The following is a 14,861-nucleotide window of genomic DNA, read 5'->3' as shown; positions in this document are numbered from 1 at the left end:
GGCTGGAGGTGCTGCGGAGCTTTCAGCAGTCGTGTTCAGGAGGAATGCTGCCCCCTCCTCCTCCTCCTCCTCCTCCTCTTCCTCTTCTTCCTCCCCCTCCCTGCTCTTCATCCCTCAAGGCCACTGTGATCCTGCAGGAGCACTCACAATGGCAGCTCTCTCACTCTGTCTCTGCTTTTCCTCTCTCCGTCACTCACAGTTGACTCAGCAGCAGATACATGTCTCTTACCCCCCTGTGGTCTGCTATATGGCCATGCTCACTTACTTCAGTGCTAAAGCCAGTTGATTAGTCTCCTCCTCCTTCACAATCTCCTTGTTCTGTGATGTTCTCGATGTTTTCCCTGAAGCTGGAACATCAAATTATCGACATCAAGCAAGGACATTTATTATTTTACACCTTGAGCAATTATCAGTGAGTGCACCTGTTGTGTCATGTTCATCCAGGCCGCTGGAAAAAATGATGAACGCAGACATCAGTCAGCATCAGTCTGTCCTCTGTGCTCCTCCCTCTGCTGCTGATGGTGTCACTGCCCGCAGGTAATGTTATGTCAGGTTTAGACTACACGACAGTTCAGTCAGGACCACCTGGCTCAGCTCTGTTCTGAGGCCTCTTTGCCTTTTCTAGGCCTACACAGCAATCCAAAGGCAGAGAGCACGTCTGTCCTTCCTATTAGTGACTGTCGGAATAAACAAAAATTGACCATAGCGTTAGTTCAGGCAGGACACGATGTCAAGCTCAGCTCACATCCCAGCTACATCAGCTGATCTCCAGCAACGCAACTGACCTACAGCTAAGCCACGCCCCCTTCACTCACTCAGACAAGCTATCAACATTCAGTGCCCGGCGCTATGGCAGGTGTCACAGTACACGGCATTTCACAGGAGGCAACTGATGATTTTTGGGGACATAACGATCAGATGTCATTGAGAAGTAACCAAAAGGGCCTAAACTACGCATTGGAGGGATATATTCATCATTTTATTGTTGAGAAGGTCGATGAAAAGCTTAAATTACAAGCCAACATTTACAGGTCACAGTGTACGCTTGTGAACCGCATCTGGTTGCCGTCACCATCAAAGACAACAAGTTAAAGTGCCACTGAAGTTAAGGTTTTTGGCTCAGAATATGAGAAAAGGATAACGGCCTTTTTACCATCTTTACCAAGAGTGTCTCTCCGTTAGTTTGGTGCTACAGTATTTACACTGAATCATTCAGCATAACGTTTGCCAACCTTTGTTATCTCTGCCATTACAGATAAGTTAATGAAGCTAAGCTCCAGAAGTTAACGTTAGCTTAACTAGAGCCCTTTGGACAACAGCTAACAATGATGTACCATCACCAAAGTACAAAACTAGAACAAAATAGGCTAATGAACTCCCAGCAAACAAGGTGACATGATGAACAAGCTAGGAGCTAACGTTAGGCTAACTTTAGCTAACGTTAGCTAGAGATGTTAAAGATAACTTTATATTTCTTTCCAGCAAAGTGACAATATGTTGCCTCAAACACAATGTTGACTTACCTTAGAACAGATGTAGACATCATTGTTAATCTTATTCACGTTGAGTTGATGTTGTGGTCTAACATTACCACACAACTTTATCCAAAGGAGACACTTTTCTCGCTTGAGATGTGGTTTAAAGTGTAAAAATACACCTGGTCGCCCAGCCTCTCAGGATACCTTGTGTCAGAGTTGCATGTACCCCATGCACACCGTTTGACCATTTTTAAACTTCAAATCTCAGAAAAAGCTCATAAAACCCAACAAACTGACTTTCTGTAATGCATTTCAATGGACGTCCAGGCAGAGAATGTCCCAGTGTATGGGAATGGCTATACGCACTGTGATTGGCTCATCACATTTGAGGGCGGGACTTAGCCATAGGTCAGTTAACTGATGGATCAGCTGATAGAGCACATGATTTCTATCTATGCAACCAATTGGCTAATCCCATTCAGGGCGCCCTATTCAAACTGCTCTGTCCTGCCTACTGTTGCTGCTTCCTCTGCGAGCTGCTTTGCAACCTGCCTCCACCCCAGCTCCTCCTTTTCATGCTGTGTCTGACTTATCAGTATCATTTCTGTCATTGATGCTGCTCTGTTCTGTTCCCAGGGGGGTCTTTGCTGCTGCTCTCCCTGCCTCAGGCTTTCCATGGAGGCACATGGAAGGGCAGAGAGGCCCCAGAACAGAGACGTACAGCCTAATATAATACTGCAAATGGAAATAAAGTTGGGTTTTTTTGCTAATGTGATCCTGACTGAATTAGCTTCAAAGCCCGGTACACTTTCTGAGGGGTCTTTGTTACGCCCACAGCAACACAGCCTCTGATTTGTTAACAGACTCAGCCCAATCTTGGGATACCTTTTGCCCTCAGTAAGCTTCGGCGAATGGCGAAGCATGGACAGAAGACATCCATTATTGGATTTATTAGTTTATAAAGTCTCAACAAAACACTGCTGTCCCATGATGATTATATTCAGCTTCAGTGGCTGCCGTTAGAGATGGATGCTGAAATAGCCTGAGCTGGTACTGATTGGGGAGAAGGCAAATATGAGTGAACTGGATGGTCTCTCATGTTTTACCTCTGAGGTAAACCACTGAGTTCAGACTCATTTTCAAGTATATGCCAAGGTTTTGTGTTTAATCCTTTCATCTGTTCTGCACCTTGAGATCACTCAGCTGTAAATATCACACGGTTATTTGATTTCACTATAGGTTTATGTTCTAAGAGATCCAACCAAGATCTGTCTTGTTTTTGGTCGCAGCATCATTAAAGACAGATTTCTTGTATCTTCTTTGTTGAAAATTGTTATTTGTGACCCTAATTTTTCTTTCAAAATCATCAGTTTTCTAGCAAACATGTTTTAAGCTGCAAAACTGACTAAAGAAAGACTAATTAAGGGTAAAGAATGATCAGAATCTGTCTTTAGTTTAGTACTTATTGCATTTCAAACATGCTTTTGTGAATGTCCTGGAGCATCACTTGCAGACGCAGGAGAATACCTGGCGCGTAAGATGTGAAAGTCCTCTGACAAAGCAGCGATATGTGACGACTTGGGATGAGACGTGTTGCAGGGGAAAGAAACAAAACATGAAATTAAACATTTTGCATCTGTGCTCTCCCATGAATAAAAAAAGGCAGTCTGTGTGTTACTTGGCAAAACAAACTGAAAACAAACTGTGAAAAACACGATGAAATGGGATGGATGCAGGATGAACAACAGATGAACTGACGAGGAACAAAAGGAAACACACAGGTATATACACAGAAAACTAATCACAAGAACGAGACACTTTTTCAAAAGTGGGCCCCAAATCCAAGATGAGTGGCCCTGCAAATATAATACAATTCACAGCCAGTTAGCCTCCGCTAGCTGCTCCCAGCTAGCCCTGGCATGGAGGAAACCCCTCAGCTGACAGGATGTACCACTCTCTCACGCAGGCGCAGAACGTACGTGCTACTTGGCCGTCGGATGTAGTCTGTGTAGTGTGTTCAAATGCAACTGACACAGGGCGACGTGAGGCGACGTAGACGACGCAACAGTTGGCTTTCGTCGCCGCTAGTTCTTTGATGTCGGTTTGGTGTGTCCCCACCTTTATTCACTAACATTAGTCTTCCTCACTCCTCACCTTCAGCTCTGCCTGTCAGACCTGCTTCCTCTTCACTTTCTTTGTCAGATATTTGTCCATAACCTCTCTGCTCCTTTCATTTTCTCATTCTCTCTGTACTCCGCCTCCCATGTTAGTTACACTAGCCGCACTTTGAGTTCTGCACATCAAGCACCTGACCCATGTCAGATGGACCGCAGCACCTGCAGGTAGTGATGGCCAAATGAAGCCTCATGAAGCATTTTCTTTATTTTCTGAGCCCACTAGATGGCGCTTTTTGTTCAACAAAAGGTTGAGCCTCTCTCTTTAAACCATGAGTGCCATCTAGTGGGCTCAGAAAATAAAGAAAATGCTTCATGAGGCTTCATTTGGCCATCACTACCTGCAGGAGGGGCTGAGAGTATCAGATGGCACGTTAAAATGTGTTTTCATGATAAGATTACATTCATTTATGATGTAAATACATATGATGAATATATGTTTTAGATCCCATATCCCATTGTACTAACTCCACTTCAGTCCTCTGCTCTGCATCGTCTGTGTAGCTGCCTGCATGTCGCTGATTGTTTCTGTTTTTATGCTGTATTGTGATGTGTTTTTGTTGCATAACAGGAACCTGCTGAAAACCAGTTCTGATCTGAGTCAGGCCAGTTTAACCTGTAACACACAATTTACTTTTAATTCCTTTCCTGTATGAATAAATAAATGAAATGAAAACTTTTAATGTCAGTGATTGAAGTCAGTGAGTAAATTGTTGTAGCTGATCCCATTTAAGGTTCAACTATTGACCTTTCCATGCCCCCCACCCCCACTTGACCTTGGGCCGGGGTCATCTGTACCCTCTGACCCCCCTGACAACAGTGTGACTGCAGCAGAAATAGAGTTGGTGGAAGGACAGCCTGAGGCTCTCCTGCTGTATCAACGACTGCCTCTAGGTGTCTCTGTAAATCAAATACCTCTGCAGCCTCTCTTTATTGTCTCCTCCTCTGAAGTTAATTCAATTCAAGCTGTTTCCTTTTCAGAAAAGCTCATGACGGTCCTGTGACTTTTATCAGCCTAGCCATTGCCAGTGTGAGTATGAAACCCCAGCTGAACTTTGCTGAGACAGTCTGAAGCAAAATGCATCCAGTGCGTTGGTTCCTTGCACTTCTCCTGACAGCTGGCACCCTGGAGCTCTGTAGCGGCGGACCTCTCCATGCCCAGTGCAAAGTAGAATGGTATGCTTTATTTCTTCTGTACATACTTTAGTAGAAGATGAATTCAGTTTTCATATTGCATATTTCTGCACACATCTCAAGTATCTGTCATATAATGATTTATCAAATTGCATCTGCAAACACATGGTCATTGATTAAACATACAGAGTTCTGAACTTTCTCTTCGTGCTGCTGTTATGTCTCATGTATTTAAAATTACATATTGCACTGCTCACCAGGACTGTCTTACTGAATACAGTCCTCATCCTGTTGTAAATTCTGGCTTTGGTAAGCTTAATGTTGAGTATTTGATGTGTGTGTTTTGCAGTTTTTGGTGACATATTCAGTAAATATTGTGAGGGTGTGAATGTGTTTATAATGCTCCACTTTACTGTGTCTGCTGCATCACACAGGGATGCATGATAATATCGCCACATCAGTCAGTGACTGAATATTACAGACACTGAAGAGAAAGAGTCAATATATTGATACCAGTTATTGGCCAAGTAAGTTATAGATCAGCATATTGGATATCTTACACCCCCACATCACAGTGTTACATAATGCCTGTGGTTGATGTATGATGGACGTTGTTGCCTGCAAAAGGCACATGAGGTCATGTGTGTTTCCAGAAACATCTCATCGCATGAGCAATAAACATCACTAACTTGTGACCTATCAGCAGGCCCCAAACCAAATCTGCAGATTTTTTAATTGTTTTCAGCCGTGGTCAAAAATAAAAATCTGTGGAATCCTGTGGCGAGCTTTTTTTTTCTTTTCGTAATGCAATAGAAAACATTAAGTTATGATGCCAGTTGTTTTTTAGCAAAACCTAAAATGACCTCCAGCAGGCTGAAAGACCTGCTTAATGGATTTTAGTCGAAACTTTGAATTTAGAAATTTGATTTAATCATGAATACGTCAAAAAAAAAAAAAAAAGTGTAGAAAGTGGGCCCTTGCAAGTTAGTCAGATTGCCACCTTAAATATAAACCTGTGTTCAAAGAGGAATGACAAAAAAGAATGTTCCCAATTAAAAATGGTGCTGTTTGCTGTTTATGTGCTCAAAAAGGCAAACACATCTGCGTCATGGTTTATATTGTTACATTTTTTTTTAAATACTAGCTATCTTAAACAAAATTAAATGCTTTTTTTATATAGGCTATAAAATCTACAAATAAACAATAGAAACTTTTCAGTCTCATGATTAATCGGGACACTGGCAAAACATCCAACATGAGATTAGAAGATGTTTGGATATAAAATTACCCTCACACCCTCTGACTTCCTATTAGAAACACTACCAAGGGACACAGAACATAATAATTGGACATCATAATATGATCACACCTTCCTGGCTACGACCTAAGGCCTCATAGCTCAGTTTTTGTTCACTGTTTACTTTGCACGATGTACACTGTTAGTTCACTGTTATGTTAGGTTTTTTTTCTGTGTGCTCTTTTCTTTAACCCATTGTGTGTTTTCCTGACACCTGACCTGAGGATGGTGGGAAACAAAATTGGACATTGAAAAGCTCCCAAGCTCCACAGACTCTTTTGCAAGGCATTAATGCATGGGCTGTGTCTGTGAACGTGACAACTGCATTTAATTTGTCAAAATAAAAAGAAGCCATCTTGACATGATGTTTTTAGATGAACTGCCTCAAGAGAAGTGAGATAAAAACATGCCAAGCTCCTGTGTGAATGTAGATGATGGGACTGTGCAGCTTTCCTGAATTGAATCTTTACTTTGTCTGCGAGTTAAAAAACAAAACAAAAAATTACATCAACTGAGAAATTATGTTTAGCACCAAAAAAGAAAGTACTCATGTCACTTACAATGCCGCTTTAATAAAAGCGATTATATTTAAGTCAGCCTTCAAAGGCTCCATATAGAGGCAACAGAGAGCTGGCACAGTGACGAACAGCACTCACAGGTAATGCCCACTAGATGGTGCCATTTCATTGACAATGTCCACTTGAGTTGTTTGAAGCCAGCCAGAGTGCTCACATGGGCCTGACTGCACATCCACTGACTGCTTGTTCCCATGCAGGTACTTTGGGATACCGTGCCAAGAGGTTTATGAATCCCTGGTGTCACAGATCAACAAGTGGAGAACGATGGCCGGCTGCACCATGGGAGGACAGAGATGCCTATATACGGTGTGTGTGTGTGTGTGTGTGTGTGTGTGTGTGTGTGTGTGTGTGTGTGTGTGTGTGTGTGTGCAGTGAGGACCAAAGTACATATATTAGCAACAGAATGGGGACATTTTTGCCGGTCCTCACTTTTTCAAAGGGCTGTTCGAGGGTTAAGACTTGGTGTTAGGGTTAAGGTTCGACTAAGTTTTAGGTGTGGTTTAGGGTTAGGCATTTAGTTGTGATGGTTATGGTTAGGGTTAGGGAATGCATTATGTCAACAAGGGTTGTCATAAAGATAGACGTACAAGAATATGTGTGTGTGTGTGTGTGTGTGTGTGTGTGTGTGTGTGTGTGCATGCTCCTGCACATTAGTATGTTTACATGACATCAGAGAAAATCAATTTATTGTGTCAGTCTGACTAAAACCAGACTTTTAAAATCCCTGTAAACATAATAGTCCGACTGAAATTGTACTAAATCAAATTTCTCATTGTCACACTTACACACCCAGATAATGTGATTGGGAGTGGAATCCCTCCTGCATGTATACAGTCAGTCTGACCCAAACCGGCCGAGGCACTCTGAGCATGCTCCAGTTTCTATAGTAGCTATGTAGTGATGTCCAAATGAAGCCTCATGAAGCATTGTCTTTATTTTCTGAGCCCACTAGATGGCGCTCATGGTTTAAAGAGAGAGGCTCAAAGAATGGCAGTTCAGTGTGCTTTCAACCTTTTGTTGAACAAAAAGCGCCATCTAGTGGGCTCAGAAAATAAAGAAAATGCTTCATGAGGCTTCATTTGGCCATCACTAGTAGCCAGTAGTAAACAAACTGACTGACTAGTTGAGCTGACTGAGGGACACCTGACTAACTGAAAACTGAAAAGAAGTTTTAAGTCAGCAGGAGTGAACCTGTCAAGCGTTTCGGCCTTGCTAGTGCCATGGATCTTTGGATGGCCCGAAGTCATTGAAATCTGGCGCTTGTGCAGGCGTCAAAAACCAACGAAAAAAGGCATGCTTTAACGTTGGCATGATAGGCAGCCAGTTGCTGTTATAGTTTAACATTTCCCTGCAGCATCAAGAGGAATCATGGCAGGACAAGGACGAAAGTTAGGGCAGCAACAGTCCCAGTGGGGCGGGCGGGAGGGGTGGTTTATGGGTCCAACAAACACAGACTTTCACCGGAGAGAGCGGCGTTCACGTCTCGTAAGATTCTAAAGCCAAACCCTGTTCTTTTTTCCTAAACCTAACGACTTTCTTTTGTTGCGTAAACACAACCATGTGTGTTTGTTGTTAAAGGAAATAAAACACATTAATTAATTTGCAGTGTTGTACCAATGTAGTACATTTATTTTGAAAGCGACTGTATGTAAATGTTTAATTTCCTGTGAAAACGGAAGTGCATCTTGAAAGAAGAGAACCTGACACCGCATCCCAGAACATCAACAACCAACACACCCAGCGTACCTTGCACGTAGTACGTGGACGTGGAAAGTCCATGACCAAAGCGTCAACATGTGACGCGGTCGCAGTGAGGATGTGTTGCAATATCGGTCTATCTGTCAGTTGCTCACAAATTTGGTCCAGACTGAAAACAACTCAAAAACGTATGGATTGATTGCTGTGGAATTTTGTACCAACATTCATGCTCCGTAGACAGTCAATCCACTGACTTTTCCTGTGGTGCAACCAGCAGGTTGACATTGGTGGCTTAGACTGAAATATCTTCACAGCTATTTGATGAGTGGTCACAGAGTTTGCTACATATATTCAGAGTCACCAGTTAATGAATTCTCATGGCTTCAATGATGCTCTTACTTTTCCTCTCGTGCCATCAACAGGTCAAAGGTCCTCCCATTCACACACACTCACACACCAATGCCAGCAAGCCACAGTACAAGTTGCTGGTCTGACCATCGGGAGCAATTTGGGGCAGAGTTCTGCACGGTCTGATTTTCAAGACCTGCTCCCAAACCAACACCACAAAGTGCAATAACCCACCTAGAGTCTGTGAACTCAGAGGAGCTGTATGTTATTTTGTGCACGGATGTCCCAGCAGCATTAAGTACATTAACTCTTCTGATGCGGGGACAGGACTGGTCCACATCTGGTGGTTATTGACGATCTGTGTTTTTCCAAACAGCAGACTGGAAAGCTGTTACTCATATATTCCAAGTTTAACAGTGAAATGCTCGGGAGCAATGTGGCTGTCCTCTGTGTGAGTTCTGAGCTCCATCGTATCTGTCAGGACGTTGCTGTTCGACCTTTGTATGCGTCTGCAGTGCTCAGCAGGGGGGAGTAAAGAGTTCAGTAACCTAACAGCCTGTGGGGAGAAAGCTGTTAGACAGTCTTTTTTAAGGTTATTTTTTGGGGCTGTTTTGCCATTAGTAGAGAGTGAAGACTGAAAAGGGAGGAGGAAGAGAAAATCACATGAAGCAAAGGGCTAAGAAACCAAGACCACTGCTGAAGACTCGGCCTCCATGGGTCACACACACACCTGTGGCACCTTTGGTAGGGCTCATTGATGCTAAACGTTAGATACAGAGATGGATGAAGCCTTCTGTCAGTACTCTGCATTTACTTTGTCTGTATTTGTGCACGTTTTCTAAAAGCTTACAGAAACAGAGCAGTACGACCAGAGACTGTGGGGGCAGCGTAGCGTAGATACGACCACAGGAGATGAAGAACTTTAAATATAATGGTTTAACAGAACGAGTTGGTCGTCTAGTGGAAATGATGCTCTGCAGAGTCCTGCACAGGTCCATTTTTGAAAAGTACCGCCGACCCCTACCTGTAAAGATCAGTAACTCCACGACGGTGACCAATGTGACTCTGGATGGTATAATGAGGTCTGCTCGGTTGAGGGGCTTCACCAAAAACCACAGAAAACTGAAGATAATTTCTGTCAGGAGGAGTTTGATCAGTTGAAACAATACAATTGATCAATTAAGTTTTATGTCCCTGGCTTTTAATCAGAACCATGTGTTTCTTCCACAGCTGCAGTCTGCCTCCGTCCACTTTATAGCAGCCAAACACACCACTCCCTTTAAGAAGTATGTGGACGACATCAACTTCAGGCTGGCCTCCTATCACTTCTTCACTTGCTGTCACGTTTCGGTAGGTTTTCACTCTCCTCTAATTCATGATCTGACAGTTTCTGGAAAACCAAACCAGCTAAATGTCCATCGTCATCCCACCACTGACAACAAATGAAAATAATGGTTCCTCTCAGGGTGTCTGTCCTCTCTGTACTGCCTTCTCTTCTCTCTCCTCATATCTCTTCCTCCTCTTTTAATTTCTATCACATCATCTGTTTCTTGTCTGTCTCAGCGTGTATCATAGGAATGTGATAGCAGAAAGCAGGTAAATAACCGCCATGTTTTTGGTTAATCTTAGTTTTTATTGTTTGATGGAGTCATTTAAGTAAGGGGAGAACTTAGGCAGCTTTCCAACTGTGTCGGCTCAGTGTTGACACACACTTTATTAGGGTCCGGGCAGCTAAGCTGCCAGGACACTATTGTAATCCTAGGTATTCTTCTTCTTCTTCTTCTTCTTCTTTCTTCTTCTTCTTCTTCTGAGGAAATCATACTTCCCATGGGTGAAAACTCACCAAACTTTGCACAAAGGTCCAGTGTCATGCCAGATATCCTCAGCTGTAAACTCAAGCCAATAGTCCTGATGGTGGCGCTACAGCAAGCGTCTAAAGTTCAAAACTTTGAAAATTCATAACAAATCAACCATATGTGCTACAACTTCACAACTTTCATCAAACTGTAGCCCCAATACTGAAGAAACTTTTGTACATTTAAACCTATTAAAAATTATGAAGTTCATCACTCTGTTTTTTTCAAAAACTGTAAAACTTGTTAAACCTATCTCCTCCCACAATTTTTGCTCAGTTGACACCAAACTTGCTACAGAGCATCTTCAGACTGTCCTACACAAACTACGTTTCTCAGATTTGTGATTTATCAAAAATTGAGCCTACAGTGCATCAAAATGTTTGACTGTAAACGGTACTGTAAACATATACATGCAAATTCTTGCTAAATAAATCTTCAATGTTCATGAAAAAAAGACAAAATTCTAGAGTCATGGTAGATGATGTGTGGCAAATTTCAGAACTTTATCTCAAAAACTGAATTTTTGACAGCATTTTGAATTTTGCTCTAATGTGAACAATTGGAGTCAATGTAAAAATGGTAATTTTAAACATCAGTTTTTCACTTATGGAGCAAATCAATCATTGTTACAAACAAATTACCAACATCTCCATGCTGTCTAGATGCAATATGTGTATTTTCAGATTTTTGTTTCGATAACTGAATTTTTTACAGTGGTTTGAAATCTGCTGTTCCATGCATGGACGGCTGCTAAACCTGCACGTCTGGCTTAGTCAGTTTCAGAATCAGAATCAGAAATACTTTATTGATCCCTGAGGGGAAATTATTTATGTTTCAGGTGCTCCTTGCAAGAAAGGAAAGATACGTGAAAATATAAGAAATTTAAACAGCAGTATTTACAAATATATAGTTAAATAAACAGGAATTATTAACAAACATAAACGGAAATATATATATATATATATATATATATATATACATATTGTAAGTTATATATACAGTCAGGGTGAAATGGTGTTATTGCACAAGTTACATTGTATTATTGCAGTGTGTGTGGAAAAAGTCTCAGGGCCACTCAGAGGGAGGAGTTGTACAGTTTGTGAAGCTACACATGAATTGTCACTGACTAATTAGCTCAGTGAGATAGAAATTGATTCTTAGTCTCAGAGGCTGTGAGTTCAAGCCTCAGCTGATGCAAAAGGCAGATTGTGTTGCTAAATTCCTAAATGTCTTCCAATTCTTCTGCTTGTTGCTCAGAATTGCCTAAAAATGCCTGGACTCGACCCATCGCTGCGCAGCGGCTATAATTTCTAATTGCAGTTTGATATTTGGCAGTATGGCTCTGTTCTGGGAGAGAGAGCAAATCTCCCTGCCCTTCCATGTGCCTCCATGGAAAGCCTAAGGTAGGGAGAGCAGCATCAGTGACAAACAGAAATGACACATCATGAAAAGGAGGAGCTGGGGTGGAAGCAGGTTGCAAAGCAGCTTGCAGAGGAAGCAGCAACAGTAGGCAGGCTAGATGTGCCTGATTTGTGGTGATTGGACCAGAGAAGACGTTAGCAGTAAAGCTATCATGTTGTAGTCAATGTATAGTGTATCTTTCAGCTTGTCCACCTAAATAATGCATGATGCAGCTCCTCAAGACCAACGTAAAGTTCCTGTGTCTTGTTTCCCAGCTGCTGGTAAGGTCAAAGAGTAACACAAATCGTTGCCTGTCCACTGTGCGTTGGCATGTGACTGAAATAGGACGATAACTCTTTAAATGAGTAATCCAGAACAACAGACTGTTACAAACTTCAGGATTATATTGTTGAATTTTGTAATGAACGTCATTATGGCATTTAATTGGTTTCACAAAAAAAAAAACAGGTTTAAGTCTGAAATTCTGGAGATCCGGATTAGTTAAAAAAACAATCACGCCTTTCATGGTATCTGTCATTATTCCTGCTCCTGTCTCTTTCTGTCTTTGTGTTTCTTACTCTGAGTCTGTGCATATAACCCCCGTAGTGTATCTGTAACTCTGTCTGTAGGCCATGTCCGTCTCGGAGACCTGGTATGCCATTAAAGACCATGGCACCAACTACTGCAACCTCTACAACCTTATAGAAGGTAAGATCAGACGGTCCTTCCATCCTGTTTGCACTGGTGACTTTACTCGAGCTAACAAACCCTGCTGCACTCCACACCCTCCCCTTGGACACCTTTGGAGATGCCGTTGAAATATAGTAAAAAACAATTGACATTTTCTAAGAAGGTTTTCTTTCATTTATTATATTCATTGTTTATTTTGATGTGATTTTGGCCTCTTTGATCCATGCTTGCAGATATCAACACAGAGGTGGCTTGATTTGTATTTTGAAAATGTTACTTCAGATTTGACAAATTGATGCCAATGGAACTTTTTAAATGTTGGTCTCATATTTGAATAAGAGCACTTAACAGGTACACAAAATCTAAAATGGTTACTGGGAAATAATGAGGAACTAACTGTTAGTCAATGACCAGTTCTTGAGTAACTCCCTGTCATAAAGTAGCAAATCAGTACTTAGTGATCACCGTAAAACTCCCATTAATTAATAAAACGCCCAGTCCCTTTTACTACCCTGGAGTGGCTACACATTTTGACAAATAAAGGCTTATCTCAATAATTTCTATAGGAGTTCTTTGGATGTATAAAACCAGGTTCTTGGCTACCTGCTGGAGCTAATGTTAGATAGCTGTTCAGATTGCATATGCAACTCAAGGCAATTGACACACCATTGGAGCACTAACGTACCAGTGACATCATTGGCCTTGCGGAGACCTCCCCAGAGGTTAAATACCTGGGTTGTTTCCACACCAGTTTGTCAGACTAGTTCCAGCCTAGTCAGACAAGCATGAACTGATGAAGCCTCTTGGATAAGAGGTGAAACGTCTTCTCAGACAAAACTAAGTCCAGGTGCGTTTGATTCAATTGCCTTGAGATAACTATGACCTGGATGAATGAGAATATCCACAGGCATTGCATATGCAGATATAAATGTTCAAACCTTGTCAGTATGGAGATGCTACACATCGTTGGCTTAGTTAGATTGTCCACAATTCAATAATTCAGTTCATTTTCAGAAACCACGGGCACCAGAGAAGACTGTAATTCATCCAGATTTACCGGCATGACGAACAACAAGCGGTGACTCCATAACATCAGAATATGTGGCCATTCGTCAATTACCCAGTAATTTATTCATATTCCTTTTGTCAGTAAGAGTCCTCAGATTAAAAAGAATCAAAAGGATTTTTCATAAGAATTAATCCAGGTTGTTTTAACAGGATAAAGAGGTGTGTCGGTATGCCAGGTGCTGTAATCCTTGAGTGCTCTCTGTCGCAGCTAGATCAAATAAATGATCTGTAATTGATATATTATTCAAAGCCTATTTTTTATACAAGAAACATCCTGCTGAGACCCCAGCTTTTGTTTGGTATGCACTTTCAATTTCTCTCAGCTGTTAGGGATTAGAGTTCAGACCGGCCAGTTCACACAGCTGCAGCTTTCTAAAACGGTTTTGAATCTTTGGTCTGAGCTGGGCTCAAAAGTTAAACAGTCCCAGTTTATCATCATGTCAGTCTTTGTTTGTGCACTGTCAGACATTTAAAAATCCAATAAATGAATGAAACTAATAGTAAGATGTATCGGGATATTCATTAGAAAGAATTATGAAAAATACGTTTTAAAACCCATCACTGAGGCAGCTGTGAGAGAAGAGAAAACACTCTTTGTTAATATATTTAAAACTCTGTGTACATGTGCTGTCATGTCTACATGAAGCCAGAAGGGACACTTTTTTAAAAATCTCTTTTGTCTGAACCACAAAAAGTCATTACTTGTGATAAGGCCAGCAGTATTACATTTCCCATGTGTGTAACTGCCATTGAAGCATCCAGGATGATTACAGTTCTTTTCTTTGTCTGTGGACACACGCTCCTCACACCTCTTTCTCCTTTCATTCATTCAACAGGAAGTGGTCTAACAGAAGCTGAAGGTTATAGAGAGGTCACCAGTGACTTCCTGTGTACCCAACGCTCCTCTGCTAACTGCACTGTCTACTGACTCAGTATTTATGTATAGTATACCAAGAGTCATCACTTACAGTTTTGATTGTCTTTTAATGGCTGGAAAAAAACATGACATTATCTGCTTGCTACAGATGTACAGTCTGTTTTCTTTATGCAACAAATACATATTGAATACACTGAAATATTATCCAGTGTAGTCTGAACAGTTACAACATATTCTCACTATATATCACTCTCTAATTTAT

At 41.5% G+C, this 14,861-nt stretch overlaps 1 protein-coding gene across 1 annotated transcript; it reads left to right on the top strand.

Annotated features, from left to right (window-relative positions):
- The first annotated feature begins 4,730 nt into the window (after positions 1–4,730).
- On the top strand, positions 4,731–14,650 carry LOC125881638 (uncharacterized). The gene is made up of 5 exons (XM_049564864.1): positions 4,731–4,828; positions 6,859–6,967; positions 9,938–10,057; positions 12,594–12,672; positions 14,559–14,650. Exons 1-5 carry the CDS (start codon positions 4,731–4,733, stop codon positions 14,648–14,650), a joined length of 498 nt encoding a protein of 165 aa, XP_049420821.1.
- The last annotated feature ends 211 nt before the right edge of the window (positions 14,651–14,861 follow it).

This window comes from Epinephelus fuscoguttatus, linkage group LG21, assembly GCF_011397635.1.
Source record: "Epinephelus fuscoguttatus linkage group LG21, E.fuscoguttatus.final_Chr_v1".
In the NCBI taxonomy this organism is placed as follows: Eukaryota; Metazoa; Chordata; class Actinopteri; order Perciformes; family Serranidae; genus Epinephelus; species Epinephelus fuscoguttatus.
Note: the sequence above shows the minus strand (reverse complement) of the source record. Positions and strands in the feature narration are given on the sequence as shown.